This window comes from Dioscorea cayenensis, chromosome 11, assembly GCF_009730915.1.
Source record: "Dioscorea cayenensis subsp. rotundata cultivar TDr96_F1 chromosome 11, TDr96_F1_v2_PseudoChromosome.rev07_lg8_w22 25.fasta, whole genome shotgun sequence".
Lineage (NCBI taxonomy): Eukaryota > Viridiplantae > Streptophyta > Magnoliopsida > Dioscoreales > Dioscoreaceae > Dioscorea > Dioscorea cayenensis.
Window position 1 is genome coordinate 2,255,705 of NC_052481.1, and position 21,200 is coordinate 2,276,904.

The following is a 21,200-nucleotide window of genomic DNA, read 5'->3' on the forward strand; positions in this document are numbered from 1 at the left end:
TGAGCCTTGTGCACCAGTTTTTCCATGACAGGTGAGAGACACTAATGTTTTCAGCATATAGATTGACATTTTGAAATCCATGGATTCTTTATCATGACATTGCTTAATGGTCTTGTGAACTGTATTATTTGTCTGTTTAAAATATTGATGATGGCCGCATTTTATTGCAATATTTATCATACAGGAGGTGTGCTTTGTGGCAGTTTGATTCATTATCATGTTCCATGCTTTGTGCCTGATGTATATATGTAATCAAATTTGGAAAGTATTCACTACTAATTTCTGCTGCTACTTATATTTCTTCTTCTGTTATTTTTAAAACTATTAAATTAAGTATTCTTGAAGGAAATTCTTTCATGCTTTCATTTTGTTCCTATAATTTTCAGTTCATCTCTCTTTATATAATATTTTATATGATAATACTGTTTCCTCTAATTAGTCTTTCAGTTAACTACCTCTTGCTGAGTCCTAATTTTCTTCACAATAATTCAAGCAAATTGTTGTGGTTTATCAAGTGTCTTATGCATGTGAAACTGCAAATGACCATGCTTGCATTTTAAGTCAACTCATGACTTTTATTACTATCATTGACCCAGAACAATAAATTGTTACAGAGCCCATATATTACTGCTTTAGCATTCTATTATTGTACTCTCCTCTACAGATTTTCATCCACTTCCTGCAGGAGTGCGGAGAGTTTAGCGCAAGTCATTGGCTTTGCAAAAAATTCATCAGCACCTGCATTGAGGAAATCCTGCTTCTCCTTGTCCGTTGAGCACGCACTCACACCTACCAGCTTCACACGCACGCCCATTCCCCTCAGGTACTTTGTTGCCTGTCACTTATGCAATTCTTTAGTTAGTGTGTATTTAATCAAGTGGAAGCAGCATTATGTAGGTTGAACTAGGTGTTATTTTATTCCTTATTTGCAGAGCTTGAGTACGTATAAAGGCTAAATATCAAATAAATCAAAGTTGAAAACTATAAACTTGATTTTTTTTTTTCAGTTATTCCTAGAAGTGTAGAATCTATTTAGATGCTTTTATATATGAACTTAGGATTTAAATAGTTTTACTGGCGTTCTATATATATCATCTTTTGAGTATAAATTAGATATTGAATTAACATATTTTTTACTATATCTAGGTTAAGTTCGAACAAGTTTCAAACCATTTAAGACCTTGAAGATTGTTTTATGAAAAGCCTGACTCAGGACTGGTTAACTCTGATTTGGACTCAAAAACCTTGTATGTAAATCCTGAATTCAGATAATTATTGTATTATTTCTGATTTCTTTTTCAAAATTAATCAATTTGTGTCCAAACTTGCCTTGAAAACAAGAGGCTGAACCTGAATTTTTTCAAAGTCAGTTTTAAAGAAGAAACTACTACCTCTAGACCAGTCATAACTGGCATCTCCCTATCCATCAGCACAAGATTGAAGTTCTCTCCTGCGATAAAAAGATCCACAGCTTCCTTTCCATTCACTGCTTCTTTGCCTTCGACTTTGAGGGTTCTTAGCATTGCCATTGTAATATTGCGCACCATCTTGTCATCATCAACAACAAGAACCCTCAAGTTGTTCTTAAAGCCAGGGTCACTACTGTTCAGAAAGTTATTCATCTTCTTGTAGCCTGAGGAACTTCCACTGAATGCCATTTCCTTCCTACTCATTGAAAAATTCTTTTTGTTAGAATCAAGAAGCACTTAAAGTTAGTTTACCATATCTGAATAAGGTAAAACAACAGTAGAGATCATAGATAGAACTCCATGTGATTTGAATGGAATCATTGTATGCTTCTTCAAAAGCCATCTACTTATGAAGCAAATGATGAAACCTAAGACTCATGATTTAGTGCCAATCATGAAGAAAATTACCATGTTTATAGAAACAAAAAATGAACAACAGGGTTATTGCTTTAATAGAAACTATAATGAAAAAAAGAAATTACAATATGTATAATACATTGCACCATAAGAACTAATTGGGAAAACGAAATTGGATGATGGAAGCACATTATGCAAACATCTGGAAAGTCAGAAATCCTTAATGAGAATGAGATCAAAGATAATGTTCATCACCTTGGTATGTCCTAAGGGTTGAATGTAGGCTAGGCTAGCAATGCGTGGATTATGAATTGCACAAGTGCTCCTTAAATAGGGATTGAAGGCATCTTCGACCATCTCCACCAAATATCAAGTTTGATATGCTGAGATATTCAAGGATAATGTTTGGATTATAGAAATAAAAACTAGATCATGTAAAAAATAAAAAAAAAATCACACGCAAGATACGGTGTGGTTGATTTTGTGTGCCAGCATGCCTTCAAATACATGGTTTTGTGTAATGGTACATTTTCAAACACGTGGTTTTGTGTGATGGTATATCTTTAAATATCTGGTGTTTTGCAATAGTCTATCTTCAAATCCACAGTTTTGTGCCGCGGTATGTCTTCAAATATGTGGTTTGGTGTAATTGCGTCTTTCTATACTTGGTCTTGTTTATGTATCTTTCAATATGTTGTTTTGTGTGATAGTATATCTTATACTCCCTCCGGTCCTATTTACAGGTCCACTTTAACCAATTTACGCCCATTAAGAAAATCAGTTAAAATTAGTCGTTATCTTAAATTCATGAAACATTCTATCAACTTTCCAAAATTAACTCCATTTAAAAACCATCAAGATTTCATTAATTTCTCGTTATAATTTAATTATATCTTTTATTCTCTCTCAATTTAGTGTTTTAGTTTTTCAAAAAGTATTGGAAAATGTAGTAGTATTTCAAAGATAAAGGGTAAAGTTGGAAAAAACTATTTAATGCTTCATAGATTTCCAAGTTGACATGTAAAAAGAACCAGAGGAAGCTTCTTAAATGAGACAAGTAAAAAGGACCGGAGGGAGTATTAGACTAACTAATACTCCTATATCAGCAACATTAGTAATTATGGATTGAAAATATGTTGCGTCTCTTATCCTATTAGCTTAAGCTTTTTGATTGAATTGTACATATGCAATGCTTGTTTGGTTTGCAGTTATTGTGGTATCAGAACCTGGTTAATTGTTTTGTTCATGTGTCTACTTAAAAGTTAAAATAGACCCACACATATCACATGGACGCATTAGAGTAATAATTGTCTCACACTGTTTAATGTATTAAGTTTGGTGTTAGATGCAAAAGTAAAAATATTATCTTGGCATGATTCAACTCATAAGCTTAATTGGATGAGAGACCTCAACTCATATTTAGGTCAAAACTTATTACATTAATTGATGTAGGGCTCTTAGTTGCTCTAATTCTCCTCTTGATATGTGTTGACCAATATTTCTAGGCATGTTGCAAACAAACCAATAACTTAAAGTTTTGATACTTTATTAGATGCAAACCAAACACATTCTCTTGGCCCATTAAGCTAATTGGATAAGAGATATAGACTTATATATTCAAGTTTAAACTCACTGCATTAACCAATATGAGACAATTAGTTACTCTAATATCTTTGTCTACGTGGTTTTGTGTAGTATATCTTCAAATATGTGGTTTTATTAATCGTATATATTCAACAACCTATGTATTTTTGCCTTTTGTGGTCTAGTATGTGCCTTAATGAAATAAAGTTAGAACCACAAATAAAATCCAACCTCTAACCTTTTTCTTCCTTCTATTGTTCTTAACAAGAGATATCAATATATCTTAAATTTATTTTTTAAGGGTATCTTTGAATGCATGTATATGATACTTCTGCTAAATTAGAATAAGATATGTCATCACTTTAATCTAACTGATAGAGTCAAATTGTGTTTGTGTTTCCTTATTTGGGTAACAATCAAGAGAACTGCACATAGTACAGTATAGTACATGCGAAACAAATGTATATGTGATATTAGATATTCATTAGGTATATAGTATTATCACTATAGATTTTTTGGATCTAAAATCTATTTTATTTACAATTTGTAGTCCATTGTATTTATATGTGTAGATGGATTTCATTTCTCTTTCGTCTGTGACTATGTGGATTGAAGTTTCTAATCATATGTGCCACTAAAATTGTGTATCTGCGTAAGTACTCTGTAAAGAAGGTAAAATGAGCTGTAGGAAAAGAAAAGTAATAATGGAAATTGACTGAAGTAAGTAAAGAAACTTTTACCAATACGTTAGATTTCATTTGCTCAACCATCTTCTTTTTATCATTCAACCAAACATTGAAAAATAGTTTTCCTTCATGATTTCTTTTTGTTTCCTTCATTTACCCATATCAGTCAATGGTTGTGTTTCATTAGAGGTTATATAGTGAGAGAAAAGAAAAAAAAATAGCAGAATGCATTCATTTATTTTCTCTTCTATCTCCTCTTTTTTTTCCTCTCTCTCTTAACCAGCAATAAGGCAGTTTAGCCCCTTATTTTGTAACCTTCTTTTTCTCACTGCCCATGTGAGATTATGCAGTAGTAAGTTGTAACCACTAGCATGGGCTTGTGATTTGAAGGAGGTGAAAGGTATTATTACTCTAACTGTACTCAGAAGTTGATTTGACTTAACCTATATTAGTTAATGTTGATTGATCACATTATATTAGTTTGGTAATATACCAACTTATTCCAATCCCAACTTGGAATAAATCAAAGGCAGGTTGACATTAGATTATAACATAAGATTAAGTTCAAAATATTTATCTTAATTTTGAAACACTAGTCCAGGAACCCGTGCATAAGTTGGTTTACATGTTGCTCTTTCTTTCTCATAAATCTATTTGCCCGTTTTATCATCTACCATGACTAATTGGACATGCCATCTCTTGAATCTAAGAGATACAAGGACTGTTAAGTTGATACCATACAACTATACAAGGAGTGTTAGGTTGGACCTCTCTATGGGTGAATCTCCTCCACAAATTGGAAGGAAAATGCCTTACTTGTCCCATTCTAGCATTTATCTCTGCTTATATCCTTGTATTTATAGGTGATTCTTTTCATTGATTAGCTTCCAGAATGCATTGAAATGCCAAGCTACCAGGTTGGAGGACACATCAATCAAAACATGTATGCATTTGTGTTCCTCGATCCTTACACATTGGTGCCTGTGATTCACATCCGTTTACTTGGCTGATATCTATTGGTTGAAATATTGAATACATGACTTTCTGTATTTGCTTCATATTTTGCATGAGATTCATAGCATTGGCAGATCATCCTTGGTACAACCCCTTCAATAATTTCCAATCTCAGCTTTTATAAATTAGATTGACGACGAAGGAGGAGGAGAAAAAGAGGAGGCATGGAATCCTCAATGGAAGAAGCGAAGCATCAAATCACAAGGCCGTTATGTAAGTAAAACTGATAATTTTCTTTCTCCCTGTTCTCCATGGCCTGTTTCAATCTCCTAATAGTCTCAACTCTTCTGCAGTGCCTGCAAACCAGCCATCAACATCCTCATCTGCTGAAAAAGAAGAAGAGAACTCTCCCATAGAGCAGGTGGCGTTGACAGTGCCGACCAGCGATGACCCAACAATACCTTGCTTGACATTCCGCATGTGGGTGCTTGGCACTCTTTCATGTGTGCTACTGTCTTTCTTAAACCAGTTCTTCTGGTACCGGAAGGAACCATTGTCCATAACATCTATATCAGCACAGATTGCTGTGGTTCCAATTGGGCACCTGATGGCGGCTACATTGACAGAGAGAGTGTTCTTTAGAGGAACTCGCTGTGAGTTTACATTGAACCCAGGACCATTCAACATGAAGGAGCACGTCCTTATCACCATCTTTGCCAACTCCGGCGCTGGTACTGTGTACGCCATTCACATTGTCACTGCAGTGAAGGTCTTTTACAGAAAACACATCACCTTCTTTGTTTCCCTTCTCGTCATCCTCACTACTCAGGTTGTCTTAATTTTCTCCTTTTAGAAACAAACAAATTTATGGTCATAACAATGGTGAAATGGTGGTTAGGTGCTTGGATTTGGCTGGGCGGGAATATTCCGGCGGTATCTGGTGGAGCCAGCGGCGATGTGGTGGCCCTACAATCTGGTGCAGGTTTCCCTCTTCAGGTGCCTCTCTTCCTCTTTCTGTATATAAAAATCCTTGAATTGTCACTAACAAGGACTAAATTTAACATTTAAGCTATAACACAGCATTACCTGTCAACCTTTCTATCTCCCTCCCTCTCCCCCTCCCACCCTTGAATAGGAGTATGTCCTGAAGTAAGGTGCTTTAGGTTTTTGTTTTGATTGTTAGGAGTCTCAAATCTCCCCAGAAAATGAAGGGTCCCAATGGTTTGGAGGGAGGATCAACCTCTTTTCCCTTGATTTCTCTTTCAATAAGAAAATAACTTTGATATTTGGCCTTAAAATTAAATAAATCTTATCAGAAAATTAAGCCTTGTATAATTAGCCATAAAAAGTCAGGCTTGAATCCTATCTGGACTTGCTTAAATTATGTTTCTCATTAATTAACTTGTATTTCTATATGTATTCGTCCCCTGCATTCCATGTACAGCTGATGCCTGATGGCTTGCTGCGGGCCAATGTCCTTTTCTTAGAAAGGGATTTAAAGCTGTTGCCAAGGCGTTATTACAAAAAATTCTGTTCATGATATAATATTTTAAAGTTTCTCCTTTGAAATATCATTTTAAACTCTTTTGAATCTTTTAATAAAATACTCGTTCATAATCTTTTGATATTCAAGATATTCTACTTTAATCAATGAAATCACAGTAGGTTCATTATGACTTGTATTGTTAGGATTTAAGAACACATCATGAGACATTGGTGTCTAGCGCCCACCATGCAATGACAGCTCCTCCCCTTTCTTTGGCCCTCATGCTATTGGAAGTTTTGTTCCACATATCCAAAAATTTTCTTGTTTTCTTCTATTCTTAAAACAAGGCTTCCGTCTTTTCTTAATTCCTTTTCAACTAAATTTTTGGTGGCATAGTCTACCACGCATGTGTTCCGTAAGGATTCTTCATAGGTTCTCTTTCAATCAAGTTGTAGATAGGAATGGCAATTGTTGTGTCCGGGCCGGGCTTATCCAACATGACTGGGAAACTGACCAAAGATTCGGGCTTGGGTTGGGCTTAGAACTGGTTCAAAAATACATGCTTACATGCCTACCTCATTTGATTTGTTTGGTGGTGGACCGGTGGTAGTTGCCAATTGGGATGATGGTTTGGTGGACCACCATCTATATGACAACTATTAAAACTAGTAATGGATGAGTAGTACTAGTTACAGTCTTTTGCCAACTTGTTTTGCAGCTTTCTTTAATGATAAACAGGTTCCTTGTGTTCAACATGTGGAATTTGTTTCTCAATCAAAAGCCTGCAAAAGAATCCTATGTTACAGCATCTATGCATGTGTCTGCTATACATAATAATGAGCTCTACTCTCAAATCAAGATAAAATTAGTTCTTTTTTACCTAATTAATCTACATTCCGCATTCTTTGATAAATTGGAGTGTTTTGGAGGGTCGTTGCCTCAGACTCTGCATTAGCTACTATGGAATATGGACACTAACTTTAAAATGGGTTTATATCTGATTGTGCATCAAAGAATTCTTATTTTTCATGCTCATTGAAGAACAAGAGTGATATTTATTAGCATTATGTTCATGTTAATAATAAGTTCATCATTTTTTCATGTTTCATTGAAGAATAAAATTGAATAAATGTTCTGTTTATCAACTGGTATGCGTTGCAATCACAGGGCACTTCATGAGAAGGAAAGACGAGTCAAAGGTGGCCTGACCCGGAACCAGTTCTTTCTCATAGCTTTCATCTGCAGCTTTGCTTACTATGTTTTCCCAGGGTATCTTTTTTCAATGCTTACCTCACTTTCCTGGGTCTGCTGGATTTTCCCCACTTCCGTGCTTGCCCAGCAGCTTGGTTCTGGTCTCTATGGCCTTGGCATTGGTGCCATTGGCCTTGACTGGTCAACCATCTCCTCCTACCTTGGCAGCCCCTTAGCAAGCCCATGGTTTGCCACAGCCAACATTGCTGCTGGCTTTGTGTTCATCATGTACATTATCACTCCAATTGTCTACTGGTCAAACCTCTACCACGCTAAGACCTTCCCCATATTCTCTGATGGCCTTTTCACTTCATCAGGCCAAGTTTACAATATCTCCAGCATCATAGACTCTGACTTCCACCTTGATGTCCAGGCATATGAAAAGAATGGACCTCTTTATTTAAGTGCGTTTTTTGCAGTGACTTACGGTGTTGGCTTTGCTTCTCTTACTGCTATCATCACTCATGTTGCACTCTTCCACGGAAAGTAAGTTTGTCTTCAGAAAAAAAGCGATACAAATTGATGCATGTTTGTAGATAGTAATCAACGCATTACTTGTCCAGGGAGATATGGCAGATGAGTAAGTCCGCATTTCAGGAGAAGAAAATAGACGTGCACACGAGGCTCATGAGGAAGTACAACCAGGTTCCTGAGTGGTGGTTTATCTGCATCCTCATTGCCAACATAGCCCTTACCATCTTTGCTTGTGAGTATTATATTGATCAACTTCAGCTTCCCTGGTGGGGTGTTCTCCTGGCTTGTGCTCTTGCTATCTTCTTCACTCTACCCATTGGGATCATCACTGCCACAACTAATCAGGCATCTAATTACTATTTCTATTTAATATTTAAGCTTCTCGCCAACCTTATTGATATGAGTGTTTTTCTTTTTCTTCATTTGAATTCTTATAGACACCAGGGTTGAACATCATAACTGAATACGTAATGGGATATTTGTATCCCGGGCGCCCAGTTGCTAACATGTGTTTCAAGGTGTATGGATACATAAGCATGACTCAAGCCTTAACCTTCCTTCAAGATTTCAAGCTTGGCCACTACATGAAGATCCCACCCAAGACTATGTTCATGGCTCAGGTTTCTCTACCATTTATACTTTCTAAAGAATTGGATTGAATATGAATTTGATGATAATTTTGTGTAACAATGGCAATGACAGGTGGTGGGAACTTTAATCGCGGCATTTGTGTACCTTGGCACAGCATGGTGGCTAATGGACAGTATCCCAAACATCTGTGACACTGAACTTCTCCCTTCGGACAGTCCCTGGACATGCCCGGCAGACCATGTCTTCTACGATGCATCGGTCATTTGGGGTCTCATCGGTCCCCGGAGAATCTTCGGAGACCTAGGTTACTACTCTGCTATTAACTGGTTCTTCCTGGGCGGCGCGGTGGCTCCTATTCTTGTTTGGTTTGCTCACAGGGCATTCCCTCAACATGAATGGATAAGGCTCATTAACATGCCAGTCCTGATTGGTGCCACTGGGCAAATGCCTCCGGCCACCGCCGTGAATTATACGTCATGGATTATACTTGGTTTTCTCTCAGGCTTTGTGGTTTATAGGTACAGGAGAGATTGGTGGCAACGTCATAACTATGTGTTATCTGGAGCACTGGATGCTGGGCTTGCTTTCATGGCTGTGTTGTTGTACTTGTGCCTGGGTTTGGAGAACATAAGTTTGAATTGGTGGGGTAATGACTTGGATGGTTGTCCTCTGGCTTCTTGTCCAACTGCTAAGGATGTTATTGTTGAGGGTTGTCCTGTTTTCTCATGATTTTGGTTTACTTCCATTTGCTTTGCAGGACTTGTTATTGTGTCTAGATTTATATTTCTGGGGCTCTCTGCTTCTTCTCCCAATTAGATAAATCAAAACATACCAAAACATGGCAAACATGTTTTTTTATTTGTAGATTTATTTTACTGCCTTTTATTTTGATTTATTTACACTTTTAATTTGGATATAGATTTTTATTTTTTAATAAGTTGATTTCAAATCCTATAAAGGTTAAAATTTGGTGTTTATTTTCAAGTGTTTAAATTGAGCTAGGGCACCAAACAAACGGTGGTTACTCGGATCTTAATTTTACAAGCTGCAGGAGCTCAATCTAAAGACACAATTATTAATTTTACAATTGTAATTGTAACAGTAACATAAGAACAACTTATCAACTCGTTGGGTTGTTGTTTAAGTTAAGATTTTTCAAATCTCCCACAACTAAAAGTCCACAGAAACCAAATTCCGCATCTCAAAGCCACAACAATGTCTCTACTACACCGACATCGCCGTTTCTCCACCATCGTCGACCTCGCCCACCTTTCTTCTCCGATCATCGACCCTTCTCATCTCACCTCTCTCCGGTCCAACTCCGACCTCCTCGTCTCCTACTCCATCACTCCTCCTCTCCAACCTTGGCCTTCTCGTCTCTCCCCTCGCCATCTCTCCCGCATCATCCATTCTCTCCCCGACCCTCTCCTCGCCCTCCGCGCCTTCCACCACGCCTCCCACTTCCACCCCGGCTTCTCCCACTCCTACCTCTCCTACCACTCCATCCTCCTCCGCCTCGCCCATGCCCGTCTCTTCTCCTACATCCCCCCAATCCTCTCCTCCCTCCGCCACTCCTCCATCCACTGCGGCGAAAACCTCTTCATCTCCCTCATCCGCGCTTACTCCCTCTCCTCCCGCCCTTCCTCCTCTCTCAAGATCTTCCTTTCCATCCCCTCCTTCCGCCTCCGCGCTTCCGTCCGCTCCTTCAACGCCCTCCTCAACGCCATGATCCAAAACCGCCGCTTCCACCTCGTCCCCATCCTCTTCAAGCACTGCCAATCCAAGTTCGGAATCATCCCCAATGTCTGCACTGCCAACATCTTCCTCAAAGCTCTCTGCAAATTGGGCAACCTCGATGGTGCTCTCAAGGTGCTCGACGAAATGCCAACATGGGGTATGGTTCCCAATGTAGTCTCTTACACCACTATTCTCTCTTGCTATTGCTCCCTTGGTGATCTCCATGGTGCAAAGGCTCTGTTTGATGAGATTTTGCACCGTGGCTGGTCGCCGGACGTCACGACATACACCGTCTTGATCGATGGGTATTGCCGGTCTGGCCGGCTTGTTGATGCTGTGCGCACCATGGATGAGATGGATGATGCCGGCGTGAAACCGAATGATGTTACTTACTCTGTAGTGATTGAGGAATGCTGCAGAGCTAAGAAATCAGGGGAAGCATTGAACTTGATTCAGGACATGTTGGATGGGAAATACATCCCAAGCTCGACGCTTTGTTGTAAGGTGATTGATGCATTGTGTGTGGATGGTAAGGTGGAGGATGCTTGTGATATTTGGAAGAAGCTTTTGAAGAAGAATGTTACTCCGGATAATTCGATATCGAGCACTTTGATTTACTGGCTTTGTAAGAAAGGGAAGGTTTTGGAAGCTAGGAAACTGTTTGATGAGTTTGAAAAGGGATTCATTCCGAGCTTGTTGACATATAACACGCTCATTTCGGGAATGTGCGAGAACGGAGAGTTGCAAGAGGCAGGAAGGTTGTGGGATGATATGTTGGAGAAGAAGTGCGCGCCGAATGTATTCACTTATAATGTGCTTATCAAGGGGTTTTGTAAGGTTGGTAAGGTGAAAGAAGGGGTTGAGATTTTGGAGGAGATGTTGGAGAAGAAATGCATGCCTAATAAGTCTACGTATCAGGTGTTGGTTAATGGTCTTTTGGAAGCCGGAGATGGAGATGATGAATTGGTCGAAAAGGTTCTTTGTAATCTGGTTTCAGTGGGAGGTGAATTCTTCAGCAAAGATGATTGGAGTGTGTTTGTGTCAAAGATGGTTAAGGAAAGTGAGAATTGGAGAGATGTTCTGAATGCATTGTTGTTAGGTGCATAAGTTGTTGTACAAATGTGGACTTTGGTGATACTTGGTGTTGAAACAAGCTCTTGATGTTGAGAAGAAGAATACTGACTTGCTGAAGAATGAAGATCAATAGAATGCATATGATACATTGCCCCAAATACTACTTGCAGAAAATCGATAAAATGAGAGAGTAATGTGTATGATTCAATGCAGTGAATATATTGACTCGCAGAAGAACTTTTCATAAGTGGTGAGAGTTTGATTCATGGGTGAGGGCACATTTTTGAGAATGTGAGTAGTGGTTGTATATAGGTCGTCCCAGTGCTCATGTGTCCGTGGGTGTTGTCCTTACTTGCTCCGCTGAGGTTTGCGTATGTTTTTTTTAACGGCTTAACCGTTCATCTTGACAAAAGAATTATTTTGCGAGAAAATATGTGATACATAAAAATGCATTTGATTGGCGCATGTTGTCGATATGAAACTCTGAAGCTTATACCACCATTCATCGCAATGAGTTCGTTCGACGTTGAGATCGGAATTGTAAATTATGCATCAGGTATTGTTGTAGGTTGAAATAGAAATGGTGGTGCAAGCAATCTTTGTGCTAGTCTTTATCTTTCATTATATATCAACCTTGTGGTTACCTTGTCAAAAAATAAATAAACAAATAACCTTTTGGTTACCTTGCAGGTTATTAACTTGCAAAACTTTCTTCTAATCAAATAAAGAGTTGGATGGAAAGTGTTGCTTTCTTCTTCAAATTGAGGTTGAAGAATATATATACAACCATACAAGTCACTAATCCTCAACTGCATTTTAACTATCCAACTGGGTGGATCACAACTATCAGGAGAGAAAAAATTGAATTTGCCAAAGAAATGAAACATCACTCTCCTACTACAGAGGTGGTTATCTGCATCATTGATTACTTAAGGCGTGACTTACTAGATTACTTGGGTTGGTTATGACTCTCAGCGAAAGATATTGTATGAGGAATTTGAATGTTATATGTATAAACTTTATAAATATATATATATATATATATGGTTGTATAATCTACAAACGTTCATAATCTAATTCTACATATGTTGGGTTTTCAGTCATTGGATTCAATCCAATGGTCACAAATCATTTTTTTTTTTCCAACAGTTCTTGTTCCGATATATTTTTACCGTACTGCTCAACAGTGTCGATATTATGCTATGAATAATGTGAAATCCGATGCATATGGTATTATAAAAAAGGATGCACAATTATATAACCTGAACTATCCATTTTCATTAAAAAAAAACCCAATACACTTCAACTATTTGTTTCTGAACCAAATACATAATTTAAACACTGGTTACTTAAGCTACTATTTATATACTCTATCTTTCTATCTCTCTATCACTACTTTTCTCAATTGCAGATGTTTGGCTATGGTGATATATATATATACACACACACACGAGGACCATTCATTTATGGACATTTATAAATAAAAAATTTATGAACGTCCATTATCAGTCATCGGATCTCAATCCAACGGCCAACATTGATGAACAGTACTTAATATGGTAACAAAAATGATAATTATACAGTACTACTATTTATCAATGTCGCTCATGGATAATGATACAATGGCTGAATAATTGGATATATATAATTTTATCATTTACTTTATATATATATATTATGTTTTTCTTATTTCTCAACTTTTATTTTATTTTTTTTAGATGTCTAACAAGAGTAGAACCCCATATGGTGATATTTTTAAATTTCTAACCGGATTAAGACAATTCCTTTCGCTCTTATCACCAAATTTAAAAACATAGATAATTATTTAATAAATAAATAAATAATCAGTTTCATCTTAAAATATTTTGTATACATTAAATAAAAAGTCAAAAAAAAAAATCCCAATTAAAATATTAGTATAAGTTATTCTCAAATAGGACACAGTGACAAATAATGCTTGAATATATATATATATATATATATTTATACAAATTTTATATAAAGTCGGTGTAACTCGGCGCGTGCTCCAAATAAAAACCCTATAAACCCTCTTCATCGCTGCCACCACATCGAAACCCTAGAAATCTCTGCGGCTCGAGCTCGGAATCGATGGCGGATTCAAGGATCTTCAGCGGAGGGGACGCTGATGACGCTCACGAACCTGGCCGGAGGCTCTACAATCCCTACCAGGACCTCCAGATCCCGCGTCAAATCGTGTATGACTTGCCGACATCGCCGGAGATACTTTTCCATGAAGAATCCACCCGCCAGCACCGATCCTGGGGCGAGAACCTCACCTACTGCACTGGTGTGGGTTACCTCGCTGGTGCCATCGCCGGTGGATCAATCGGGCTTCGTGATGGCCTTCGTGCTGCGGAGCAGGGAGACAGCATGAAGCTCCGGATCAATCGTGTGCTCAACGCCTCCGGCCACACCGGTCGCCGTCTAGGCAACAAACTCGGCGTGGTCGGACTTCTATATGCCGGGATGGAGAGCGGGTTGGTTGCTCTTCGTGACAAGGATGATTGGATGAACAGCGTTGCTGCGGGGCTTGGGACTGGGGCGCTCTTCAGGGCTGCGTCTGGGCCGAGGTCTGCGGCTGTGGCTGGGGCGATCGGCGGCCTGATGGTCGGTGCTGCGGTGGCTGTCAAGCAGGTCTTCAAGAGATACGTTCCTATCTAGGGTTTTTTTTTTCCTTGATCTCAAATCCTTATCTCACTGCTTTATTGATGGAGTTATGGAATTTTAGGTATTCTGTGAGAATTTTTAGTTGTAACAAGAATGGCCCTCTTTTCTGGTTTTATAGTCATCTGTATTGCAAAAGATGAATCTTTTTTGACCTAGTTTTGCTGGTATTAGTATGGCAATCTTTGTTGCATTGTTGTGATGGTTTTTTTTTTTCTTGTTACTAACTTGATATAATAGCAATTATATGTTATGTTTGTTTGTATGTTTCTTATTTTGATGATTTTGTCCATCTTGATGTTCATGTGAAATTTCTCTTTTATGAAATTAAGCAGGCGAGGAAATTTTTTTAGAGGAATTGAAGATTGCTTGATTTCCATGTGTACCTTTTTTGTTGAAAAAATATTAACAGGTGAGGAGACATTTGTTATAGCAATTGAGGATTGGTCATTGTTGGGTGACTTTAGGGTTATTTTGATGCTTGCTCATTTAGTTGTTCGTGTGAACCGTTATTTCGGTGGCCGTCTTGATATACAAGATGTTGTTCATGCTTGCTCATCTTGATATACAAGCAATTATTTGTTATGTTTGTTTGTTTGTTATTTTAATGATATTGTCCATCTTGATGTCCATGTGAAATTTCTCTTTTATGAGATTAAGCAAGTGAGGAAAATTTTTTAGAGGAATGGAGGATTGCTTGATTTCCTTGTGTACCTTTTTTGTTGAAAAAACATTAACAGGTGAGGAGACATTTGTTATAGCGATTGAGGATTGCTCACTGATTTTAGGGTTCTTTTGATGCTTGGTCATCTTGTTGTTCATTTGAACCTTTATTTTGGTGTTTTTTGGGTTTATGTTGATGTTTGTCCATCTTGTTGTGCATAAGAATTTTTTTCTTGGAATGATTTTGCAAGTTAAGAAAAGTATCTTAGGGCTCTTGACGAAGAAATTTGTTCCTGAGAAACATGGACTAGTCTCTAGATTCAGTTTCAAGTTATGATGAGGATTACCATGAACATGTAGTTTGTTTGGTTAATGTACCTTTGTGATGTTGCATTGTTGGATCACCAAATATATTTAACATGTTTGCAAATTGGATGAGGAGTTAGTGAAGGTAGGTGTTTCACAGATTGCTAAGTGAAGTCCTTGTTTGATTCTAGGATATACTTGAAGTTGTTACACAAATTTTATATTGTTACAGTTAGACCTCCAAACGATATCGATTTGGATGTTGGCTTACCAATGATTACATGTATTAAGTAGAGAATATCAAAATCAGAGTGTCTGTATCAGTAATGAATGGGAGCAATACAGCAGGTGTTTAGGGGTGTTTCATTTCCTTATGGCCCCTTATTTTGGTAGTTAGGTGTTTGTGGGTGCTTTCCATTCTTGGGCAGGTTTTCCTTATTTTATTTCTTTTTCTTTTTTAAATAAATTTTAGCATAGAATTGTGCTTGATTAGTCTTCAGTAACATGCTGTATTAGAAAATTCTAGTCTTGTTTTTGAGTATTGAGTGAAAGTGTTGTTTGTCTTATGATGCAAATAGGTCACCTGCTTTGTGTTATGCAGTGGTGTAAATTTTATGGAATTGATTCCTTGAGAAAACAAGAATTGGTGTGATCGAAATGGAAGTCTTGAGTAACATGCTGTTTCATTTTTCTTCTCTTCCAAATGAAGCCGTAGTATCACTAATTTTGTACACAAAACTGTTGTGGCTAGTGTTTTAAAAATTCAAAGATCACAAGTTTTTTTTGTCAATGCTTGTGTTCTCTTTCAGTAAATACAAATCCAATTGAAACAAGACTTGTGTAGTGCATGAATGCTTCACAATTGTTTAGAAATGGAAATAAGGTAATGTTCAGGAATGAAACTTTTTTATTAATTCAACCAAAGGGATCAAAGAGCCCCATCTGCCTTTGTTCTCTATGCAAGATATGTTGTTTTTATTCTGATTTCAAGGTTTCTTATTATTAAGGACAACAAAATAAAAGAAAACAAAAATCAGATTGGAAACCATTTTATCTTTAAGTAAAATAAATTATCCTGATGTCTGATTTGAACCTAAAATGTGCTTGCCATTGATTTTCATCATCATTTCTGGTTTGGTAATTACTTCCAAACACATGAAAAGAATTTAGCATCATCTTGATTACATTGTCCTGTCTATAAAATAAGCATTTATTCCTAATAAAATAGGTTAAATAACAACTCATTGAATATAAGAAATTTTAAAAAAAGAATTAAAAAAAGAGAGAAAAAACAGCACCATAGGTTTAATTCTGGCAAGAAATTACAAGAAAAATGAAGGCAATTACAATGCATATCAAATCATGAGACTACCACTAAACATAGACAACATATGTCAGGCATATCTTTTGGCATAAACTAGCTCTTCACAAAACTTGGAAATAACATCTGAATCTGCAAAAAGCTGATATTGGTGATATTTGTTGTATCCAAGGATGGATGCAGTTTAACATCCATCCATTCCCAATAAAAACAGCATGCTTTCATGTTATGTATTAGATTAGATAACCGATAATTGTAAATGAGATTAAGACACCGGGTATGGCCTGGTCTTCTTAATCTTCTTCTTCTTCAGATATTCAATGCTTCTGCTTCCTCATCTTGCGTCCTCAATGCGGTCCAATCTTGTGGTTCTAAATGATGTCAAACACAAAATTATAAACTTTAGGTCAGGAAATGATTCTATTGCAGATTAGTAACCATAAATTGCTTTTCCATTGTTAGTTGTTGAAGAAGCCTCCCTAACTTTTGACCTAATCCTTGATATATAAGAATGTAGCTAAATTCACTAAGGATTATGAAGGAAATAAGCAAGCTATGCCTAAGTTCATCAGTTTCCTTTGAAGTGCAAGAAGATATACAAGTGACCCATGAAACTTACTTGATTTGTGACTCTCAGCAACCACCATCAATCGCCTTTGCAGTATTGAGGCCATGAAAAGGAAAATAGAGCACATGCCGAACATGACTGTGATTGGAAACGCATTCACCTATATAAAAAAAAAGGTATAAGAAAATTCAGGTGGCAACCATCTGTGAACTTCATGTCATCCATTTTCAATCAAAAGACAAGTGCCCCTACAGATCTCACAACAAAAGCTACCGAAAACGAAAGTAAAGGCTAACGATTAATGCATGAGACATGATAATAAAAGATAAGGATGCTTACGTTGTACAGAACAACACACACAAATATATTGAGGGGAATGCGGAAGAAGTTCATGATTGTGCTCCTAGCTTCCTCAGGAATATACTGAGATCTCATCTTCATAATAGATGGCCAAAATATTCCCACACAAGCTTCAAAGGTACAAAAACCAAATATAAGGATACTTCCACCAAATGAGATGCCCCCACCTTTGACGGACGATGGTGTTACTAGGAACTGTTCCATAAAAAAAATAAAAAGAAGCATATTTCATTTGAAGATGCATTCCTTCAACAGATTGCAGATTACCAAAGGAAACCCTTACATTTGTAATGATTGGAAGTAGAAGAGTGACTGCAGAGACTGCAAATACGATCTGCATGTATGCTTCAACTTTAAGCGCTGGTCGAGCCATCAGCCTAGAAGCAATGGAGCTCCCCAGCATTGAAGATAACATGAAGGTAGCAAAAATAAAGCCATGGGGTATGTCTTCGTCATTGGGGCTAAGAGCAGGAGTCCACAGAAACACGAAAGTGTACATGGATCCCTCAAACAATGATTGTATGGCTCCAAGCAATGCAATCTTCTCGTCTGATATGAAAGAATTTCTCCTTTATATTATCACCAATTCACCAATGGCCTTGATGTTAAAAGGAACTTACAATGGATACAATAAATAAATCATGCTTACCAGAGGCAATGGCAACAGCAGCACCCTTGAATTGAGTAAGCAAACCTTTGCTATCAGAAGGATCTCCATAGTTCTCACCCCATGTTGATAGTATGATTGCCATGCCAATTGCAAGGAGGCATGCAGCAGCATCAAAGGGAGCCACAGGCCCAAATCCCAAGTTATCAGCCAATAAGTTAGCAAAGAGCCCAGAGACAATGGCTATCAGACCGTTGCCTAAAAAGATAGCTTTGGAGAAAGTCAAAGACAGCCATTGAGGTTCAAACCCTCTCTGAAAAAGAAAAGTCACAGGCAATTAGAACAAATAAATGCGAACAGCATAGCATCTTTTGTCAGTTCCCCAGGTCGAAACTTCAAGCTTCAGTATAGAAAAGAAATCAATTTATGTATTTTCATTTCTGGGAATATAATAATTTTAAACGTTCTTACATGATGCATCTATGATATGCCAAAGTCAAAGTTTTTTATCATCGCAAAATTCTCCAAGCACTTATATTTACCGCTAATATGCTCACCATGCTTTGTTTAGTTTTTGCCACATGTTACTGTTCTTAAGATGCGCATCAGTAGTACAGCATTTGCTAATCTTAAGCTTTAACACCACCAATCTAATGTGCACATATTCTCATGGAGATGCAACAAAGCAAAATGATGAACACCAAACTTGACTCTTCATGTCAGACATACAGGGGCATATGTAATTTCTGAGTACAAAATGGAGACAAATAGAGGTTTAGGTTGTCTTGCAAAAGATCATATATAGAAAAAAAAAAAAAAGGAAGGACAGCTGATCAAGTAAGTCCCTGAAAATTGTGTAGCATCTAAATTTGAAGAACCAATCTGATGAACATGCAACAGATCAGAATTTATCATTTCACTAAAAGAGAGCCTCCATTTTATGATATTTGGCCATTTTTTTTTCAAGTAAATCGTTGCCTTTATTCAGCAACTAACGAATATAGAGTGGAAACCAGTTTGATCACAATCACCTTATTGTGCTCTGCGACGAGCCAAGATTCAAAGGCAGAGAACAAGAGAGATGTAGCAATGCCGCCCAATATCCGACCAAGCATCAACACCTTATACTCTGGGGAGTGCTTGGTGATGCAACTCAAAATGTAAGTGATGCAGTAGGTGACACAAGCTCTCCTCCGGCCCCTGCATTCACATTCGAAAACATCAAAGATTTTTCTTTCAAATCTAACAAAAATTTCTTTCCTTGTCAACAGCATCACAATTTACAAGTATTCAATCACAAACTACTCACTGTTTATCAGCCAGCGATCCCACAATGGTTCCAAACAACATGGAAGATCCAAATCCAGCAATGAAGAGGCGACCTATATCCCCTTTATCAAAACCATACTGGCTGTAGAGGAAGTAGACATAAGGACCTTGCAGCCAATCTCCAGCTGAAATCCCCAAATGCCATCCAAATCTCAGCAATGTTATCAATCAACACAATGCTTCACAAACTAATTCCCAAATCTCAGACAAAATCCACAAGCAAACAACAACAAAGATCAATACTCAGACCTAGCAAATCCCCAGATCCAATTCCCATTGCCAACACAAACCCAATTGAATTTCAAAAACACAACACCAGATCAAAACTACAAACACGAATCATCTCAAACCCAAAATGATAATTTTTTTTTTTAAAAAAAAATCATCTTTATCTATAAAAATATCTAAAAAAGGCAAAATCTCAGAAATTCACATCAGATCAGTATGCAAACAAGAGATCTAGGGTTCAAAAGACGTAAAACAAAAAGTCATCAAGGAACCCACCCATCATGAGAGAGTAAACAAGGAGATAGTTGTTCTTGAAGGAATTGAACGCCGAGGAGGTTGCAATCCGATCCTTAGCCGTCTTGCTGAGCTCCAGCAGCGCCACAATGAGAGCAAGGAAGCCAAACACCATGTAGTAGAAGACCTCCATTAGCGCTCTCTCTCTCTCTCTCTCTCTCTCTCTCTCTCTCTGAGAATGAGAAGAAGAAGAAGAAGAAGCAGCGAATGAGAAGAAGATGGGCAATGAAAGGGATTAAATAGTGTTAATCCATAATTAACTTTTGTGATTAATAAATTAATATCAAGGGTGTAATTGTAAATAGAAAGGATATTTGATAATTTTAGTTTTTCTTAATTATTAAAAAAATAACTCTTATGTTATCATTAGCAAATAAAATAAAATAAAATTAATTTATTATTTTTATAAAATAAGAAAAAGGACACAATTTTAAAATTGATATTAATATGCAGGTGATTGTGTGGGTGTTATCTGCAAAACTTTTTATAAAAAATTAGAAAAAAAAACCAAATATAATTTATGAAAAAAAAAACTAAAAAAGGGAAATTATATAAATTAAGATTAAGAAATATTGAATGATTAAATAAAAAAAATAAATGAAAAATCACCGACAAAAGCGAGGATAGTGAAGAGATCCGGAGTAGTAGTTCAAACTTCAAAGACAAAGAAAGCGCATTGAATTAATGAGAGGAGAGGGTGGTGTTATGGAGTACCAGCTGGCGCAATTCAAGGGGCTCTTGCTTTCATGAGTTGACCCCACTTGCATTTTTTTTTAATATTTATATATATATGTATATATTTATTTATTTATTTGAATATATTCATTAAGACTTCTCTTTCTAAGACTCGATATATAAATTTATATATGATATTTTTATTTGCTTTGGTGGTCTATACTAATCGTCTTTGAGAATTAAATGGTACCTAAATAGTATCTTATTAAAATGGTGAATGAATAAGTAGTTGAAGAGATCTTAATCCTCTGGTTTTAGTATTTTATAATATTATATAAAATATAAATAGTAAAATAGTCTTTATTTTAAGTTTTTCACTATTTTAATCCTTATAATATAAAATCCATTTTTTTTTGTCTTCGTATTTGCATATTTTATCTTTTAGCTAACTGATTCGCATTTATATTTATACATTTTTGTCTTTTTTGTCCCTCCAGTTGA

General features: G+C 36.9%; 5 protein-coding genes across 8 annotated transcripts; 3 read left to right on the plus strand and 2 right to left on the minus strand.

The window, feature by feature from the left end:
• Positions 1-658: 658 nt before the first annotated feature.
• Positions 659-1,658, minus strand: LOC120272243 (two-component response regulator 24-like). Its single transcript, XM_039279007.1, has 2 exons — positions 1,392-1,658; positions 659-835 (listed from the first exon to the last, which is right to left on the minus strand). Exons 1-2 carry the CDS (start codon positions 1,656-1,658, stop codon positions 659-661), a joined length of 444 nt encoding a protein of 147 aa, XP_039134941.1.
• LOC120272003 (oligopeptide transporter 7-like) lies at positions 689-9,768 on the plus strand. 4 transcript variants are annotated; one of them, XM_039278704.1, is made up of 8 exons: positions 689-823; positions 5,226-5,323; positions 5,404-5,879; positions 5,949-6,046; positions 7,704-8,273; positions 8,351-8,606; positions 8,699-8,881; positions 8,964-9,768. In XM_039278704.1, the coding sequence occupies exons 2-8, from the start codon at positions 5,275-5,277 to the stop codon at positions 9,579-9,581; spliced, it is 2,250 nt and encodes a 749-aa protein (XP_039134638.1). In that variant the 5' UTR covers positions 689-823; positions 5,226-5,274; the 3' UTR covers positions 9,582-9,768. The 4 variants fall into 4 exon arrangements, with proteins under 4 accessions (XP_039134638.1, XP_039134640.1, XP_039134639.1 ...); XM_039278706.1 differs by having other exon boundaries at positions 738-823; positions 5,240-5,323; XM_039278705.1 differs by lacking the exon at positions 689-823 and adding an exon at positions 4,970-5,039.
• A 262-nt stretch (positions 9,769-10,030) lies between these two features.
• Positions 10,031-12,066, plus strand: LOC120271992 (pentatricopeptide repeat-containing protein At5g16420, mitochondrial). Its single transcript, XM_039278690.1, has one exon. It carries the CDS (start codon positions 10,068-10,070, stop codon positions 11,694-11,696), a length of 1,629 nt encoding a protein of 542 aa, XP_039134624.1. The 5' UTR covers positions 10,031-10,067; the 3' UTR covers positions 11,697-12,066.
• Positions 12,067-13,676: 1,610 nt separating this feature from the next.
• LOC120271994 (mitochondrial import inner membrane translocase subunit TIM23-1-like) lies at positions 13,677-14,429 on the plus strand. The gene has a single exon (XM_039278692.1). The coding sequence runs from the start codon at positions 13,773-13,775 to the stop codon at positions 14,343-14,345; it is 573 nt and encodes a 190-aa protein (XP_039134626.1). The 5' UTR covers positions 13,677-13,772; the 3' UTR covers positions 14,346-14,429.
• Positions 14,430-16,575: 2,146 nt separating this feature from the next.
• On the minus strand, positions 16,576-20,223 carry LOC120271993 (molybdate-anion transporter-like). The gene is made up of 8 exons (XM_039278691.1): positions 20,007-20,223; positions 19,483-19,627; positions 19,205-19,373; positions 18,216-18,486; positions 17,850-18,115; positions 17,546-17,761; positions 17,258-17,366; positions 16,576-17,009 (listed from the first exon to the last, which is right to left on the minus strand). Exons 1-8 carry the CDS (start codon positions 20,155-20,157, stop codon positions 16,948-16,950), a joined length of 1,389 nt encoding a protein of 462 aa, XP_039134625.1. The 5' UTR covers positions 20,158-20,223; the 3' UTR covers positions 16,576-16,947.
• Between the last annotated feature and the right edge of the window lie 977 nt (positions 20,224-21,200).

Excerpts from the sequence above, each read along its gene's own strand:
- LOC120272243 (XM_039279007.1), bottom strand. The coding sequence starts at position 1,658 with ATGGCATTCAGTGGAAGTTCCTCAGGCTACAAGAAGATGAATAACTTT. Across the intron at positions 836-1,391 it reads CAGTTATGACTGGTCTAGAG|GCAACAAAGTACCTGAGGGG; the intron begins GTAGTAGTTTCT and ends CATAAGTGACAG.
- LOC120272003 (XM_039278704.1), top strand. The coding sequence starts at position 5,275 with ATGGAATCCTCAATGGAAGAAGCGAAGCATCAAATCACAAGGCCGTTA. Across the intron at positions 8,607-8,698 it reads TCACTGCCACAACTAATCAG|ACACCAGGGTTGAACATCAT; the intron begins GCATCTAATTAC and ends GAATTCTTATAG. Across the intron at positions 8,882-8,963 it reads AGACTATGTTCATGGCTCAG|GTGGTGGGAACTTTAATCGC; the intron begins GTTTCTCTACCA and ends TGGCAATGACAG.
- LOC120271992 (XM_039278690.1), top strand. The coding sequence starts at position 10,068 with ATGTCTCTACTACACCGACATCGCCGTTTCTCCACCATCGTCGACCTC.
- LOC120271994 (XM_039278692.1), top strand. The coding sequence starts at position 13,773 with ATGGCGGATTCAAGGATCTTCAGCGGAGGGGACGCTGATGACGCTCAC.
- LOC120271993 (XM_039278691.1), bottom strand. The coding sequence starts at position 20,157 with ATGGAGGTCTTCTACTACATGGTGTTTGGCTTCCTTGCTCTCATTGTG. Across the intron at positions 19,628-20,006 it reads TGTTTACTCTCTCATGATGG|CTGGAGATTGGCTGCAAGGT; the intron begins GTGGGTTCCTTG and ends TGGGGATTTCAG. Across the intron at positions 18,487-19,204 it reads TCGTCGCAGAGCACAATAAG|AGAGGGTTTGAACCTCAATG; the intron begins GTGATTGTGATC and ends TTTCTTTTTCAG.